We start from the raw sequence: 17,500 nt of genomic DNA on the forward strand, positions 1-17,500 counted from the left end.
CTTTCAATGCAGTTACTCTTTTCAATGTTTGCGATAATTTTATGGTACCATATGGCTGTCGGTATTATTGGTAACCGCGTCGGTATGTGTCATCGGTAACCGTGCCGGTACATATGGATTAAATCTCGGGTCGCTGGCGCGTACTAGTAGGAGGCAGCTGGAGGAGAACTACTTCTCCTCACGGCGCACGATATGGTGCTCCGCACTGTACTCTACTTCCAATGGAAACGGAACACTAAATTTAATCCGTACCTGAGTGAAACCGAAGGGCGACGTCCCATTGAGCGGAAATCTATAGCGGAACGGAATGTGCGGAACCAGCTCGACCAATCATAGCCATTCCGTTTTCTTTCCTTCGCTTTTTCTGTGGTTACGATTGGTCGAGCTGGTTCCGCACATTCCGTTCTGCTATAGATTTCCGCTCAATGGGACATCGCCCTTACGGTTGCGACTAAACTTTTTTCACGTGTAATGGCCTTAATTGTGTTTATCAGAAAGTGAGATGTAAATCAGTACCGTAGTTGGAATTTGGAATCAGTAGAAAATATTGTGCAAATGACTTTGTAAAACTTTTGCACGGTTCGGCATGTAATGCAGTTTTAATAGGAAACAATAAAAAGAGTGGCGGACATATTTATTCAGAATGACAGATCAGGATGTGAATAACAATAACAGCTTGCCGTTGCGAGAAAATCTGGTAAGTAGTCGTCGCGTGCGATTAGTCGTCGCAAAATTTTTCTGTGCAATTGCAATTACGCAAAACGTAACATTCATTTAGTGTTAGTCTGTTAATTTTAAATGTAAAAATTATGCGTGGTCACAGCAAACGAGGTCGCGTTACTTTGATACAATGTTTCTACGTTAAAGGTGAAAACTGCGGTGCAATTTTTGCAAAATCCCAAGGTAGTGTCAAGTCCGTCTACGCAAAAACAACAATTTCTCAGGAGAAAAGGTCTCACGGATGAGGAGATCAAGACGGCTTTCAAACTAGCAGCGGTGGACAACACGACCGAGAGAGATCTAGTCTTTCACAATCAGAATCCGTATACTTCCGTACAGATACCGCAAGGACCCACCTATCCGTATAATTATCAAACAGCTGTTTATCAACCTACAATTTTACAAAAAGTCAAAGAATTCTTTAATGTAACCGCATTGATTGGCGCTACAGCCTACTGTGTCTATTTGTTTTACAAGGTATGTTATACAGAATTGTCACAAAGAAATTTAAGCATGTGAGATTGTTTTGAGTCTNAATTGTCACAAAGAAATTTAAGCATGTGAGATTGTTTTGATTTTTTTTTTTTTTTTTTTTTTTTTTTTTTTTTTTTTTTTTCTATTAAACTTTCGGTCTTCTATTTTATTCTGATTATATATAAATTCTAGCACATGTAAAAGGATTATATAAGGGATGTTATTGCTAAGGATTGTTTGTCACAATGTAATTTTTTGATTTTGCAGAAATTTATAGAACCCTTCCTGTTCGGTCGGAAGATTACGGTAGAAGATAGAGTAACGGAATTAGACAAAACTATTCAGAATTCTATGAAAGAGATGAAAGATTCTATCGCAAAGGTGGAAAGCGACGTGCAAAAATTGACCGAGCATCAAGCACTGGATCCGACCATTCCGCAATTAGTGCAAGAGCTAAAACATGATTTATCTAGTCTGAAAGCGCTACTTTTATCAAGGTATATAACACACATATTTATATACATATATATGTATATATATAGGTCAGTAATAGCAATTTATTGCCGTACAATGATTATTTCATTTGAAACATGGATTTGTGTGCCCTTCTGTTTTCGTATTTGTTTATATTGAATGATTTATCTTACAAGAGATCAATTGTCGTCACAACCTCTCGCCTCACACACTCGCAACATACAATTTTATTCAAACTTACCTAAAAAATTATTGATACTTGCGCTTGGATGTTGTGATAGTTATTTAAACAAGAGTTATATAGTTTTACAAAATACAACCTCAAAATATAAATTTGTGCTTTTTCCTTATTCCCTATATATTTTGACCATTTGCGCTTTTGAATCGATTTTTGTTTTTTTGTTTTTTTTAATTGTAAACAGCTTTCTCATTGAATTACACATGTATTTTTGTTCTAACGTACTTCTGATCCCTAAACTTTTTACAAGCTGACTGTTTCAATTACACAATTTTGTGTTGTGTTATTTACTGTGCTAATTTTTAATTACATATGTTTGTGAAATAGGAAGCAATTTCCTAGCGCGCCGGCATCTATTCCACCATGGCAATTAGATGCGACAAATGTAAGTCAAGAAAAAACCACCGAACGAGAAGATGACGCTGGAAGTGGAAGTAGTACCAACAATTCGGATAGTTCTTTAGAAATGATTCGAGAAGACACACCCAAAGAATAAATTTAAAAAAAAACCTCATCTACGGTGTCGCGTAGAACAGAATCTTCGATATACAAGAGATATGCATTATATTTTGTAAAAAGATTCTAGTTACAAAAAACAATTTATACTGAATAAAACTTAATTTAATTGCATGTGTTAATAATATCGACCTGTATAATTCTTGGTGGAATTGATCATGTAAAAATGTTGTAATATTTATCATAACGTGTTTTTATTATAAAGAACAGCTTTGTAAGTTTTACAAATTGGTTTGAGAAAAAAGAAACAAGTTAATGTTAGTTATATAATTTGTAATGATACAGCGAATAAATAATAATTGGAACGAATGGTATATACACGTGTGTATATATATATATATATATATATATATATATATATATGTATATTTCTTTCTCGTAGTTTTAATAAAAGCTTTCTCACGTATACGATTAAAACAAAAAAATTTCATTTCCGTACTTCAAATCGAGAAGCGACTTTTTTCAAAAGTTTGATTTTACGTTTTAGTTAATGTACATGACCTCTTTCTTTTCTCTATAATAGTACATGAGAAAAATTTGTTTCCAAACGCATGAGAGGATTGAAACGTTTTTATGTGCAAAGAGAGAGAGAGAGAGAGAAAGAGAGATGATTCGTAAGTATAAAGACGTAGACGTTTTTTTTAATTCTAGAAATTAAAAAAACAAAATCGGAATTCCTTACAGCTGCTCCGCCTAAATATCGGTATTTATATAAATCTAGGAATTGTGTAAATTGAAGACTGTCACAAAGTGCAGCTTTAGAAAATCTCACATCGTATATAATCTGCGATCGAAAAATTTGATGATTTGCGTTTCTCGTATCACAAAGAAATCTGCGAAATTTTTCGTGTCCTTCCACATATTAGAGTATTGTTTTGTATATATATATATATATATATATATATGTATATATATCTATTTTCAACGGCACAGACATCGGTGCATACGGGTATATTATTTTTGTCGAACAATCAGATTATTTAACATAGATCTCAATCGCATATCTTAAAAATTATACATGTTTCTATTTAGAATATTACATATATTGCCCATAGACTCTCGCGTGTGAGAAAATGATTGAGCGTTATGTACAACTCAGAAAGATCCCTCTTCTCATACATACCACAACAATATACACAATACAGGAACAACATACTCTCACTTAAAAAAAAAAAGAAATCTTTATTTAACGATAACAAACTTATCGATGTGTGATATCGTTGGATCCAAGCTGTTGTTTTGCTTCTCGGCGAGGATTGCTGTAGGAATTAATTATAAATTGATTTTACATCTATATATAAATGCATACGTATTTATGCATGTAAGTACATATATACATTTAGATATCAGATGAAATCGGCTTTAGTGTTTTTTTTTTTTTAATTCATTTAGATTGGCCATTCATACAAGAATAATCAATCGCACCGCGTCAAATCACACACATTCCAAGTAATATGTACAAAGTGTATAATATTCGATACTACCGTTTACATTATTAAACAAGCAAACAAAGTACACAGGCATGTGTTCATGTGTGTGTCTGTGTGTGTGTGTGTGTTTGTAAAGTTGTTTTATATTTTGCTATTATCTCACACAAGAAGAGCTCGTGAGATGCGACTCGTCGATGTTTCTCATCTTCTCGCGTGTAAGTATCTACACAAATCGAAACATACTTGATCACAAAAAAGTTTTTACACAACATATTCTTGTTCTTGATCGAATACATAAAAGTCTGATGCTTTCGCGGCGCATTGTGAGAATTCCCAGAAATGATCTTTGGATTGAAACCGTTTAAAAAGAAAAAAATCAAATAAAAAAAAAATTTGACATTGAGAGTTTCCTGGATTTTCTTATCGAAAAACGTTTCGGTACCAAAATTTCCGATGAGAGAAGTCACTGTAGCTTATATATTCACCCACACACAGTAGTAACATACTACGATCACGTTGCACTTAACAAAGTTTTCAATAGATTTTGTATAATACAGGTTTTAAATTAAACACAATTTAACACAAATACGCGATACATAAAAAGAAATTTTAGAGATAAAATCACAAATTATTACATATACATATAATTCTTATATTTATACATGTATAATTTGTGATTTTATATTACTCTCGTACAAAAACCAAAATCTTATACTACAAGCTCTGCAGCTTTAAATAAATAGCTGTAATAAATAAATCAAAACGATTGTGATAAAAACTTTCATTAGAGATTTATTTGTACTCACTCTCCCACGTAAAAAAGCACAATCTTGTTTAATAGATTTCATCAAGCCGGGTCAACCGACTTCTAATGGGATGATGATGATCCACAATACGATCGGTCAAGCGTCAATCGCGATTGTTGTCAAGTCGGCTAAACCGATTATCAACGGATTGAAATTAAACGGACTTGGTCATTGCTTGACCTTTGCAACTGGTTATCTACTTCGTGTAAAAAAAAAAGACGAAAAATATCGGTAAGAAGCATACAAGCTCTTCTTTTCAAAGTGAATTATCAACGCAATTTGACATATTACACAGATTGTAGTTCCCACAAATATAATATTCCACATCGCGGGTTTTTTTTTTTTTTCTTCTTCTTCTTCTTTTCTTTTTTCGACAGAACAGTTGCCACCATAGATGCCAGATTCTGAACACTTGGTAGCATGCGGGCATGGAGGGGATGCGCACACAACCTCAGATCCTACACGATCTGAGGTTGTGCGCATCCCCTCCATGCTACCGCTGCTACCGCATGCTACCAAGTGTTCAGAATCTGGCATCTCTGGTTGCCACTCTTATCTCTCTTTCCTGATTTCATATAGTAATACTTCTTTTTTTTTCTAGCAGATATAACCAGGATACAGCTGCCTCACTGATACAGTGAGTTACAGCAAAACCCGTTTGACTTAGTACATATTTCTCTATATATTTACACATCCTAGGTTAATAATATACAATAATAACGAAAGTGTTCTCACATTTCGATCATCTTGCCATGGTGTTTTACCAAAATATGTATATAAATAAAAAAAACAAAAAAACAAAAAAACAAAAAAAAAAAACTCTTCAAGAGATGTAATCCTTACTTAAAATGAAATATCCTGCCTGGTTCAGCACAGTTCTATCTTATATATTTCTAGGGCTCGGAAAAGGAACCAAACAACAACATATGTATATATACGGATACAACCGCCCGTTCGTCTGTAAATTAAAATCTATTGCACGCGAGGAGTACTGGCGCCGTACGCGGACACCGTACGAGGATCATTGACCTGCTCGTATAATTTTTGTTGAACGAAATACCCGTTCTACTTGTGCAATACGAGCGAGCGGACGTGTCCAGGTACCTGAGTATTCCGAGCTCTACTCTTATTTTCCATTAAATCTTGTGGTCTCTTTGGCAAAAACTTATGTAATAAAAAAACAAAATAAAAGAATTCTGAATTTAATTATTTCACACATGGACTGTACACCTAGGACGCATCAAGTAAGTCTTCACTGCGCTCGCACATCAAATTTTATCGATTAATCGTAATTAACCTGTTTGGCTACAGCTGTCTCTGCCGCAAAACACACTACGTACGACTGTGGTCTTCAGAATTATCTTGTTGTTGCTTTTTTAAAAAAGTTTTTTAATTTGCACAATAATGTTTAACAACAAACGTTGGATGATACAACCCTAGAACATAGACATTCATCACAATTATGACTGAGTTTCAGAGCGTCAATCTATATTTGTTTTATATTTGATGAGCAAGAGATTGACGCGTAAGCTTTCAAAAATCCGAACTCAGCTTAAATCGATTGAAGTCGTACTCAATAGTCGGTTTGGCGGCAGGTAGCCAAAGAAAGATACTTTCTAACTTCCGTAACAAATTGTATGGGGGTTTAACTGTTTCACGAAGAACGTAAGAAGAAATAATCGAGAGATCATTTACTGTAAAATACAGCACTGCGAATACGCGCGCACCAAAAACTGTTTCAATACGCAACCTAGTGTGCGACATAAAAATTATCCTAGGATGTTTTGTGCTGACATAATTATTGGCTGAATACCACACTTCTTTCATTATGTTAACTCGTCGCTGTTCACTCGAGTATCGAAAAAACAAGGACTGAGGAAGGAGAATCTCTCCCTCCTTTCATGGGTAGCGACCTAATGTTGACCTATTATTGATAACAATAATAATCCTTAGGCTAGACACATTAACCGAAACTGCTAACAGTTTCGTCTCTAGATATCTACTGAATCGCTTAATCCCGGCTGTGCTACCAAGTATGATGTAAGTGTAAATTTCTCGAAAGAACAGATCGTACGTCTTGCGTGAAACGAAGAGCATCCAAGACCGGGAGTAAACTTAATAAAGCGGTGTCTCCCGCATCACTGAACCATGACTTTATTGGTATTGCGTTATCTATGACACACAGAGAAAAGAGAAGCAATAATATAGCACATTGTCAACAGTCACTTTATACGTATCGTTTCTGGTGCCATTGTTTTTTTTTTTTTTTTTTTTTTTAAAGCAAAGCAAATCACAAAGATTACACTCACGTGGATAAGCTCTGTATGCTCCTGGACTGTTATCGAGAATAAAGACCGAAGAGAGATCTGCACAAATTGCCGACAAGTCCTTAGTATAAGAACCCATTTCTGGTGTACAATGTTGTCTATAATATCTGCGTCTTAAGATACCCCTGTTGTTATCTAATTTGTCTGCAACTGCTGCCCCATAAATTTCCATGGATGCAGTAAAGACTACAAGTTCATACCTATAAATGTAACACTGCTATAGACAATAACAGGAAAAAATTAATACAATCTTATCTCAAAATTTGAACAGTACAAAGGCCAAGTAGCCCAAGTTTAGTCTTGTAAGATTATATTGTGGCTTATAGCTTGTGCAATGTGTTTTTTTTCGCAACAGACTCTTGAATTGGTTTTTCTGCTTTTGTTATAACGATACTCACCACTGGCTGACAATATCCAAAAAGAAATCTACGTGTGGTCTCTTGTGGACAAAAAATCTAACAGGATGTCTGTCAATTGTCACTTTAAGAACAAAATCTGGAGGTGTACCGGGCCTGACAGTTGGCCTCGCCACTCCATCGTGATGAGAATGAATTAAGGTTTCGTCTAAATCCAATACTAATACTTTTCTTTTAACTATACCTGAAACACATTTTCGCATTATACACAAATACTAGAGAACACCGGCTGTTGCGATGTAACAGGTGTGAGATTCATTATATTGCAGATACTCACTAAGTCTGTGTCTAGATAAAGGTGAAAGTGGGAAGATTTCATATTTGACTGGTTGCATTTGTGAGATCTAGAAAAACACAAATGCGATATAAAATATCAAGTTTCAGTGAGTATGAATATGATGACAGCAGAATTGTGTTTGTCATATAATTAAAACAGTTCAGTATATTCTTGATCTTGATGATGGTTATATTTTAATGTGAAGTTTTGTATATTAAGAGAATATTGTCTTCTATTTTATACAGTCTACATGTTATTGTATCTTCTACAATTAGAAAATAGTAAGGTAATATTGAAAAAGAAATATATAGAACTATTCTACTTACCTCTTGTTGTATATATATATATATATATATACACAACATATACATGTGTGTATGTATGGGTATAAACAAAAAAAATATTATAAATAAAATAGAAAAAATATTATAGATACAACAAATTAAAAACTCAAGTATCTACTTGCACCTGTGACTTGAATATTTTGAATGCAAGTACGAATTATGCAAAACAACAAAATTTTTTAAATATGATTTAGTGTAGAACAATATATATATATATATATATATTCATACATATATCATACATATTACATATGAAATAAAGCATAAGAATAACTTCTACTAGGAGTGCATCTCTCTTTCTCACTCAGCCAATGTGAATGTATCGGCGTGTGTGTGTGTGTGTGAAAAGAAAAAAAACAAAACAAAAATCAAGAGAGAGAAAAACCAAATCAACATTACTCGCGCGGAGGAAAAGTCGTGTGTGTCGAACATGACTCGTGCCTGATTCTGGCAGGAGGCGCGAATGGAGGCGCGAAGCACCTACTTACGGCTCTAACCTGCTTCTTGAGTAGAAAACAGATGCAGGTCCACACGCGGGAGGCCATTAAGAGGAAAGCTCTCATCCCCATCTGCAATTGCTTCAGCATCTCTACTAGTTCTTCTCACCGGGCCGAAGTCCGGCAACACTTTATCTCCAGTCTCTCTCTCTCTCTGTCCCGCGCGAGTTGTCTCCGCGCTTTCGGTTGAGTGTGTCCCTTTCTTTTTTTTTCCCCCCCGTTCTCCGTATATTATGTATGTTCACCACTGCACTTCACTTCGCGTCGCGTACGGCGAACCGCGAATACGCGCGGTTACCTGTTCGCTGTAACCTGGCCCGGGAAACCCGTGTGCTCGCGCGAGTACGACCGTACCGAGCCGTAAGAGAGAGAAAGGGAAAAAGAGGGCTTCTTTACCGCCGCTTATCATAAACAAATGATAACACCCCCGCAAAATCGAGAGGGGAAAAATACGAGATACGAAATCCGCAACGGATTATATTCTCGTCTCCGGCGTTCGTTGGAACACAAGGTCGCGTTCCGACGCACGTGTGACCGACGCGATCCTAACGCGGCACCTTCATGTTTTCCGAGAAAATCCGAAATACGAAAATCCTCTCTTATTAAAACTGCCTTTTACATGAATCGCACAACGGCCGCCATCTTTCGCGCATCGACCCAATTTTTTCCGTGCGCCGCACTATTCTCGTGCTGCCTCGCGCATTTTCGAATCCGCTTCGGGACTTTCTCACGGGAGCACTCGGGAGTTCGGTGTCAATCCGGCGAGCAGCACATACATGCACGGATAGGAGGATCCGGCGCGAGCGCTTGATCTTGTCCCGATATCGCCCGCGAAATCGACGAACGTCGCTTCGCGCCGTGCGAGTGTTGCGATTGATATGTTTATGTAACGCTTTTTCTTAAATATACATGTCGAAAATTATTTTTACGTGCGTCTTTCGCGAATTCTGCGAAAAGATCTCGAGAAGTATATATATATATATATAAAAAAAAAAAAAAAAGACAGTATAGATGCTAGATTGATTATTTAAATTCGTACGTAAACGGAGTGTCGTTCACGTTGTGCGGTCGAGAACGGTATCTTAAAAAACATGTATTTTTTTATCACAATTTGAAATATCGAGTGTTTTTGTAGAAGAAGAGATAAAACACACACTATTTGCTAAAATTAGAAATGTGTATATATGCACATTTTCCCAAAGTTGTGTGTGTGTGTGTGTGCGTGTGTGTGTGTGTGTGTGTGTGTGTGTGTGTGTTTGTGGAACACGAGGTCCGATTATTCTCGAGTTCGATTCGCGAGTTTCCGAAAAGTTACACGCAGAAAATCGAAAATAATCGAGAAAAAACCAATGCACACGTCAATTAATCGAACTCGTAAATCGATTTGCGCTCGAATCGAACATCCGGGAATATAGATAAAATAAAAACAATAGATAAAATTCTAGGACTTTTGTTGCTGCATATTGGCAACCATTGTGAACCTGGCCTAAGCCTCTCGGCGACGATAGCGCCACCTGGATTGTTGTGGGGGAACTAAACCTTTGCGTTTTCTCCACGCTCCTTTACATAGTTTTGTTACAGATACGAAACGGCATCTCGTTTGATGCGTGGCACTTCTCTAACGACGAAGAATCTCAATCGACCGAGTCGGAATTTGTTGTCCGCAATTGACCTGTTCTTCTGAACCGGGCAAAAGGTACAAGCTAATCGCAGACGGAGCAATCGCAAAAATTGACGTCTCAAGTCTCGACTGTTGAGTCCGCTGAATGGCAGCCATTGCCATTCGGAACACGCCATTTCGCCAGAAGAAGTTTTTGTAGTCTCTTGTGCAAGAGCAATTAACGTTCGCAAATTGTGACGCCGCGCACTGTTTTTCTCGGCGTGCGAAGAAGCGATTCACGGAGAATATGGGCGAGGATTTCAACGGCGGTGAGTAAATTCACATTTTCGTGCACTTGCGTGCGGCAAGTTCCCGCGTTATGCCAACTGCCTAAAGATTGTGGCCAGTTCGTTAGAGTAATGGCTGCATACGCGTTACACGATTAAAGCCTAGTAAACAATTTACAGATGTTTCGAAATGCGTATCGGAAATTTCTTCTCGCGCATTTAATTTTTGAACGTCTGAGATTTTACTTACTTGAGCTCTCTTTTGTGTGTATTCTGGTGTTGCAACAAGTTAGCCTAAATTTTGACAGTTAAATTTTCAAACAAATGTATGAAAACGAAGGTTGGCGTCTGTCAATTTTTATTGAATACTTTTGTTTTTTTAGAACCACATTGGACTTTAGTCAGAACAATGTGTGATGTAAATGTGTAATTTATTTACAAGCAACATTACTTGATGTTATGTAATTAAATGATAATTCTATTTTTTTTTTTTTTTTTTATCTAGATCGAGATAGACAGGAACGTGATAAGGACAGAGAACGAGACAGGGATCGTGACAGGAGGCATCGCTCACGCAGCAGAGATCGTAGGAAGCGGTCTAGATCTCGATCTAAAGAACGAAGAGATAGAAAAAGAAGTAGCTCACCGAAGAAGAGTCGCAGTTCAAGAAGAAGAAAACCGTCTCTTTATTGGGATGTGCCGCCACCAGGTTTTGAACACATCACCCCTTTACAGGTAAAATTCTTCTTGTATCCATATCTGGATTGTGTTTTCTTAAGGTGTCTAATTGCGCACAATTATCTTGTTCTGTACAGTACAAGGCCATGCAAGCTGCTGGCCAGATACCTGCTAATATTGTAGCTGATACTCCGCAAGCAGCTGTGCCTGTGGTCGGCAGTACCATTACTCGACAGGCCAGAAGACTCTATGTAGGCAACATTCCATTTGGAGTCACTGAGGAAGAGATGATGGAGTTCTTCAATCAACAAATGCACCTATCTGGACTTGCCCAAGCTGCTGGAAATCCTGTGCTGGCGTGTCAAATTAATTTAGACAAAAATTTTGCATTCTTAGAGGTATAACTTATCATAATACAAGTACAGAATAAACTATTTTATATCCAAGGGGATATGTGATATAAATATCATTAATTTCAACTCTAGATATTAATTAGCAATTTGAAGAATTAAGATTTTTTTATGTATTTTTTTTTTTTTATAAATACAGTTCCGATCGATAGACGAGACTACCCAAGCCATGGCGTTTGATGGCATCAACTTCAAAGGACAGAGTCTGAAAATAAGAAGACCGCACGACTACCAACCAATGCCAGGAATGACGGATAATCCAAGCATGAACGTGCCAGGTACGGTTCCTGGTATGTTCTGAACATACATTTCCTTACACTTGGCAATACAATTTTTGTTCATATCTCACGCTTGACATAAATGTCTATGTCTTAACTCTTTACGTATATGTTTTTCAGATTCGCCGCACAAGATATTCATTGGTGGATTGCCAAATTATTTGAACGAGGAACAGGTATGCCAGCAAATTCGTGGAGTAATTTTACTTACTTGCACATCTTTGGATGCAATTCTTCTTCATTGACGCTTATTCCAAACGGTTAATTTATCTTTTTATTCGGTCACATCGGAGACATGTAGTTTTTTTTCTAATTTATTTTTTTTTTTTTTTTTTTTTTTTTTTTTTTTTTTTTTTCCCCCAAAGGAGAATAGGCTTCAATGATAGACGAAAATTTGCATCGAGCAATGGCGCAGGGTTAGCACAAGGACACGCGCATGCTAATCCTGTCGCATTGTAAGTTATCCTCAAAAGGACTAAATTATAATATAGGTATTTAGCTATTTAGCGGTGAGTGCACTCACATACACACACAAGACCGGAAGAACTCGTCTTATCCATATTCAAATAGAGGTATGTATGCGTTTCCATCAAGAATTTCGGCGTCGGTTAGGTTTCTTGTTAGGTAGAGGTGTGTGGTTGGGGTTTGTGGCTCCGGGTTTTTTTTTATTTTTTTTTTTTTAGCATCCCTTCGGACGATTTGCTTCCTATTTTATTCTACGGAGTCTTTTATTGCTTCTCGCACGTCATCGTTGTTTCGATGCTGTTTAGTTTAGGGAAAACATTAGTGGCGTTACAGCATTTAGGCGGTGTGCAGGCGGTGTCATTGGCGATCATTTTCCTTTCTCTTGCAGCCTTTCTAGGCACGTCGCGGACCCAGTCCATCACGAGGATACGAGTCCTTCAAATCTAGACGTTTTTTTTTTAGCAGAACCAACAGGGAGGGGGGTAGGAAGAATATTCGATAAGAATAGGGATACGCGAGTGATCCACACCGTGTTTGGTGGAAGAGAATTTTTTGAAAACTACGTTCTTGGGCATTTCCAATTTAAAGCACTTTGCAGAGTCGTCCGCTTTCATCCAGCAATGACACATACGTCGCGAAGGATTTTTTTTTTAGGTCTACAAGAAAGGCATAAAAAAGTCAACATTGTTACATGTATAGCAGAATCCTTTCCTTTTTTTTTCTTTTTGGGATTACAGGGTCAACACATAATTTTATGTGCATCTGGTAACAGCTCCAAGTTCTTCGGTATATATTCTTTTCAGGAATACTTTTCCCTTTTGCAGCTGTTCTTTTTACAGGCTTTTCAGGCTTTACAGCACACGTCTCGTCTTGTGCCTCGTTACGTTTACAGGTTACCGCGAGAACGAATCATCTTCGAATATATATATATTAGTACGTTGAGAACTTTCTAAAAAAAAAAAAAAAAAAAAAAAAAAAAAAAAAAAAAAAAGAGGATAAAGGAAAAGAAGCGTTATAATTTTTTGTTGGATAAAGAAGTCAAATACAATATTCTTACATGTGGACTATGTTCGTAAGAGAATTACAAAACAAAAAAAAAGAAAGAAAGATAATGAACGTCTCGTCATTATGTAGTAAACTGTGGACTGATACCAGTACCCTTTCTCCCCATTTCTTAGCTTAGGGTCGTGCCGATCAAAAGCATTTGCTTACCACTACCACTACTTCTACCACTACTTCTACCACTACTACTACTACCGAACATGACAAAATACCACACTGCCTGGGGAGAGGCTAGCCCAGTCCCTCGAGGCAAGTACTTATATACCATTCTCATGCCTTCCGTACATTGGGTTTATGCGACGATTTTTATAGCTCCCCCTTCCGTTGATGTGTCTTCGGTTCTTCTGTGTTAATGGTGCGTTTTCTTTGAGATTCGATGTAGTTTTACATCAATAAAATACAAAAAGCATGTTGCTCAATCTACTAAAAAAACTGTCGAGTACAATAAAACCACAGCTTTTGCGATGTAGCAATCAATTTTATAACAAACTAATTTCTTTAGTGAGGGCAACATGTTGTTTATCAAAAAAACAAAAAAAAAACTTTCGAGTTTTCAGTTTCCTTAGTCCTCGCGGATATGTATGTAAGTAGATACGAATAAGATTTATATTACGTTAAAAAGTGTATATTAACTTGTTCGGGGAACAAAGATTGGTGCTCGAAATAATGATGATCAGGAAATGATACCGGAGTACAATCGAACGGAAGTTGTTCCGTCAAAGATGAAGGCGACGCGTGAGCAGTTGCCAGCGAGGAAAGAGTGGTTCAAACATTCATTTGCATTTATATTTCATTTTTCTCACATTTTAGACGATGCAACTTTCTTCGCAAACTATTATATTCGTTTCAAATTTGCTTGGAGATTCAATTAAATATCTTGCCATTAAAATTACGTAACACACAATCTGAGAGAAATAATCTTAAATTTTATTTCTTCATTCTGGTAATAGTAATTTAAACGTAGCTTGAATCTTGTTTAATAAATTTACGAATGTCTACTTATATTTAAAAAAAAAACTTTTAAATACTATTACCACTGTTTTTTTCTATCTGACAATATCCACATGCAATCGTTAAATTTTACTTAGAGTTGCATAGTCTATACCTCGTAGATTCAAAGATTTGTGTTACGTGAGCGAGGAAAGTTAACGTTCTTGTAAATGATACAGGTCAAAGAACTACTGATGAGCTTCGGGCAGTTAAGGGCATTCAATCTGGTAAAGGACTCCGCGACTGGCCTGTCCAAGGGATATGCGTTCTGTGAATACGTGGACGTCTCAATGACCGACCAGGCAATCGCCGGATTGAACGGGATGCAACTGGGTGACAAGAAATTAATTGTCCAACGCGCCAGCGTGGGCGCCAAGAATCCTATGATAGGCGCGCAAGCTCCGGTACAAATACAAGTGCCTGGTTTGTCGATGGTTGGCACGAGCGGACCTGCGACCGAGGTAACTTCAATAATTCCTAACCAAATTATCTTCAAAATTAAATTACAATCTCACGAAGCGGCGCGTGTAACCATAACATCGTCTTTTAGGTGCTTTGCTTGCTCAATATGGTCACGCCAGAAGAATTAATGGAAGAGGAAGAGTACGAGGACATATTGGAGGACATAAAAGAGGAATGTAATAAATATGGCGTTGTACGTTCCGTAGAAATTCCAAGACCTATTGAAGGCGTTGATGTACCTGGATGTGGCAAGGTAAAAATCAATATTAATCATAGAAAGCTGTTGCATTCTTGTTATATTTATTAAAAAAAAAAAAAAATGTGTTTTTTTACAGGTATTTGTCGAATTTAATAGTGTTATCGATTGCCAGAAAGCGCAGCAAACTCTTACGGGACGAAAGTTCAACAATCGTGTTGTAGTCACATCGTACTTCGATCCCGACAAATATCACCGCAGAGAATTTTAAACTGTAGATTTTTCTTTTTATATAACGTATATATGATATGTAAAGTATATAAATAACTAATTAATCTAAACGTATTTCGAGAATTACTATACCAATTAATAATCAACGATAAAATAACAGATTACTGCGTATGTAAGAGAGAATAAATGCGTATCTAAAATATCGATTTAATAATCGACAAGCCCGTACTGTTCATATTACGATTTTATAAAACGTGATATGAATATAAACTATAAATATACAAGGTGTCCGATAATATAACCGTATTGTTCCGAAATAAATAGAGTTATATTGAGAATTGTAACCTTTGTCACTTTGCGTTACTTAATAATTAACGAGTTTTTAATTAGTGAGGATCCGCGCGTTTCAAAACAGCGTTTCGGCAACTCAATGGAAGGAGTTAATATAAACAGCATATAATAATATAATATAATATAATATAATACACATCTAAATATCTTTAATTATTATTAAAAAGAATTTGTTGATTATTGCGAATCTCGCAGAGTAGCAAAGGTTTTTGACAGTATAAATCTCTCTACTTCACAAACAGTTGTTACCCGACACCCTGTATATATATATATATATGTAATAAACACATTTTCATGAAATGGACAATGATCGAACAATTTGATATTACCTGCTAGGATTAAGATATTAATTAGATATATTGTTCTATATATAATCAAGTAAAAATAAAATTGAAAATTGACACATAGCTGTTTCTGCAAAAACAAAATTAGATTTCTTTTTTACCAAAATTCTGTGTCTTACATTATTTGTTATTTAGATTGTTCAGAATGTGTGTGTAGGTAATTTACTTGTAAGTGAAAATTTTCATCATGGAAAAAAAGAGCGATTCAACTTTCAAGCTGCAAGGCAGGCTGGTAAGAGTGAGTCGTTTCTCCGGTGTCGGCGGCGTCGACTACGAATTTCTGCAACAACGCGTAAAGTAATCCGCCAATCAGTAACATGCCAACACCCGTCAAGACAGATACGGCCCAAGCAGGTATCGCTAGACCCCCTAAAAAAAACGAATTTAACAAATTTAATATTTAGATTCACTTTTCACTCATTTTTCCACGTCGCGTGTCAGATCATCCGCATTTTTATATTTAATATGTTATTGTTCCACTTACTGTAATAATGTCTGGTTATCGTCTTCCGACCTCTTAGAATTTTACGTCTTGCTTCGACCTCTTCCAAGAAGATCCCCAGCAAAACTGTTCAGCATCATTGAATCAGTGAGAGAGAGAAGAGTATTACAATTTATTTTTATACGAAACTTACTAAAATTTACGTTACATCACGTTGAGAAATAGGGAAACGTTCAAAATAATAACTTGAATTTCATCATTAAATAAAATTAATTGATATTTCTCGATGAAAAAATATCACGTTCACACAATTTATTTTTCATCAATCTAACCATTTTTTGTAACGCACCGATGTGAAAAATGGATTGCCGCTTTTATCATCAATTAGTTATCGAGTTATCGCGTCTCATCATTTCTTTTGTGTATATGTGAATTAATTTCTACTTACGCAAACCAAGAGTTAAGTAGCACACGAATTTTTTTGAGTACATTTTCGACAAAAACTATCAATATACATATATAAAAAAAACGAATATAATGGAACACAGATTTTTGTCGCAATCAACTCTACACGGTCTACGCAACGAGTACTGAATCACACCTTTGATAAGAGATAGAGATAAATGAGTGTACAAGCTTATCTATTCCTCAAGATAGTACGATATACTTTTGCTAATACACCTTTATCAGTTTTTATACACTTTATTACTTTCTATTCACGTTACCATCAAATAGGAACATATGAATTGTGACTTCGGTAATTTAGCATTTGTATATTTTTTTCTCCTTCAGTCAATTTGTATTGGGCGCGTGTACAAAATTTTCAATTTGTAATCTCTATAATTAATTAAGTAAAAAGAACAAATTTTGTAATATTGTTCAAAACTTTTGAAAATGACGTCATTTTTAAATTAGATGTGAACGCACGAGATGTACATTTTTTTTATATTTGAATAAACGACACATTATGGACAGTGTGAACGTAATTTTATGTATACTTTATTTTACTTTTTTGTTGATCTTTCATTGTCAATTATGGATTGTCTTGTAATGTTTTATTTATATTTTTTGTAAAACTACAATTTTTTCAATTTTAGTTTACTTCCGAACCGACCGTAAATGGTTCTTCACTTGCAACCCGCGTACTTGCTGTACATCTAAATTTAGATATCGATCATCTTTCGA

The 17,500-nt window shown here is 36.1% G+C and overlaps 4 protein-coding genes and 1 long non-coding RNA gene across 7 annotated transcripts; 2 read left to right on the forward strand and 3 right to left on the reverse strand.

Annotated features, from left to right (window-relative positions):
* Positions 1 to 458: 458 nt before the first annotated feature.
* LOC109858329 (peroxisomal membrane protein PEX14) lies at positions 459 to 2,731 on the forward strand. The gene is made up of 4 exons (XM_020435460.1): positions 459 to 697; positions 868 to 1,197; positions 1,462 to 1,691; positions 2,234 to 2,731. Exons 1-4 carry the CDS (start codon positions 644 to 646, stop codon positions 2,400 to 2,402), a joined length of 783 nt encoding a protein of 260 aa, XP_020291049.1. The 5' UTR covers positions 459 to 643; the 3' UTR covers positions 2,403 to 2,731.
* Positions 2,732 to 3,790: 1,059 nt separating this feature from the next.
* LOC109858321 lies at positions 3,791 to 4,743 on the reverse strand. The gene is made up of 2 exons (XR_002250609.1): positions 4,659 to 4,743; positions 3,791 to 4,075 (listed from the first exon to the last, which is right to left on the reverse strand). It is a non-coding gene; the product is annotated as an uncharacterized LOC109858321 (long non-coding RNA).
* Positions 4,744 to 5,188: 445 nt separating this feature from the next.
* On the reverse strand, positions 5,189 to 9,487 carry LOC109858319 (CTD nuclear envelope phosphatase 1 homolog). 2 transcript variants are annotated; one of them, XM_020435442.1, is made up of 5 exons: positions 8,520 to 9,487; positions 7,679 to 7,745; positions 7,384 to 7,585; positions 6,968 to 7,185; positions 5,189 to 6,830 (listed from the first exon to the last, which is right to left on the reverse strand). In XM_020435442.1, the coding sequence occupies exons 1-5, from the start codon at positions 8,607 to 8,609 to the stop codon at positions 6,685 to 6,687; spliced, it is 723 nt and encodes a 240-aa protein (XP_020291031.1). In that variant the 5' UTR covers positions 8,610 to 9,487; the 3' UTR covers positions 5,189 to 6,684. The 2 variants fall into 2 exon arrangements, with proteins under 2 accessions (XP_020291031.1, XP_020291030.1); XM_020435441.1 differs by having other exon boundaries at positions 8,511 to 9,486.
* Positions 9,488 to 9,828: 341 nt separating this feature from the next.
* On the forward strand, positions 9,829 to 15,936 carry LOC109858318 (splicing factor U2AF 50 kDa subunit). 2 transcript variants are annotated; one of them, XM_020435439.1, is made up of 8 exons: positions 9,829 to 10,448; positions 10,912 to 11,141; positions 11,222 to 11,482; positions 11,634 to 11,784; positions 11,893 to 11,948; positions 14,469 to 14,750; positions 14,840 to 15,004; positions 15,087 to 15,936. In XM_020435439.1, exons 1-8 carry the CDS (start codon positions 10,427 to 10,429, stop codon positions 15,216 to 15,218), a joined length of 1,299 nt encoding a protein of 432 aa, XP_020291028.1. In that variant the 5' UTR covers positions 9,829 to 10,426; the 3' UTR covers positions 15,219 to 15,936. The 2 variants fall into 2 exon arrangements, with proteins under 2 accessions (XP_020291028.1, XP_020291029.1); XM_020435440.1 differs by having other exon boundaries at positions 9,833 to 10,448; positions 11,634 to 11,772.
* Positions 15,855 to 16,919, reverse strand: LOC109858320. Its single transcript, XM_020435443.1, has 3 exons — positions 16,764 to 16,919; positions 16,358 to 16,441; positions 15,855 to 16,242 (listed from the first exon to the last, which is right to left on the reverse strand). The coding sequence occupies exons 1-3, from the start codon at positions 16,804 to 16,806 to the stop codon at positions 16,079 to 16,081; spliced, it is 291 nt and encodes a 96-aa protein (XP_020291032.1). The 5' UTR covers positions 16,807 to 16,919; the 3' UTR covers positions 15,855 to 16,078.
* Between the last annotated feature and the right edge of the window lie 581 nt (positions 16,920 to 17,500).

The sequence above is a fragment of the Pseudomyrmex gracilis genome, unplaced genomic scaffold (genome assembly GCF_002006095.1).
Source record: "Pseudomyrmex gracilis isolate BER0280 unplaced genomic scaffold, ASM200609v1 scaffold_198, whole genome shotgun sequence".
NCBI lineage: Eukaryota > Metazoa > Arthropoda > Insecta > Hymenoptera > Formicidae > Pseudomyrmex > Pseudomyrmex gracilis.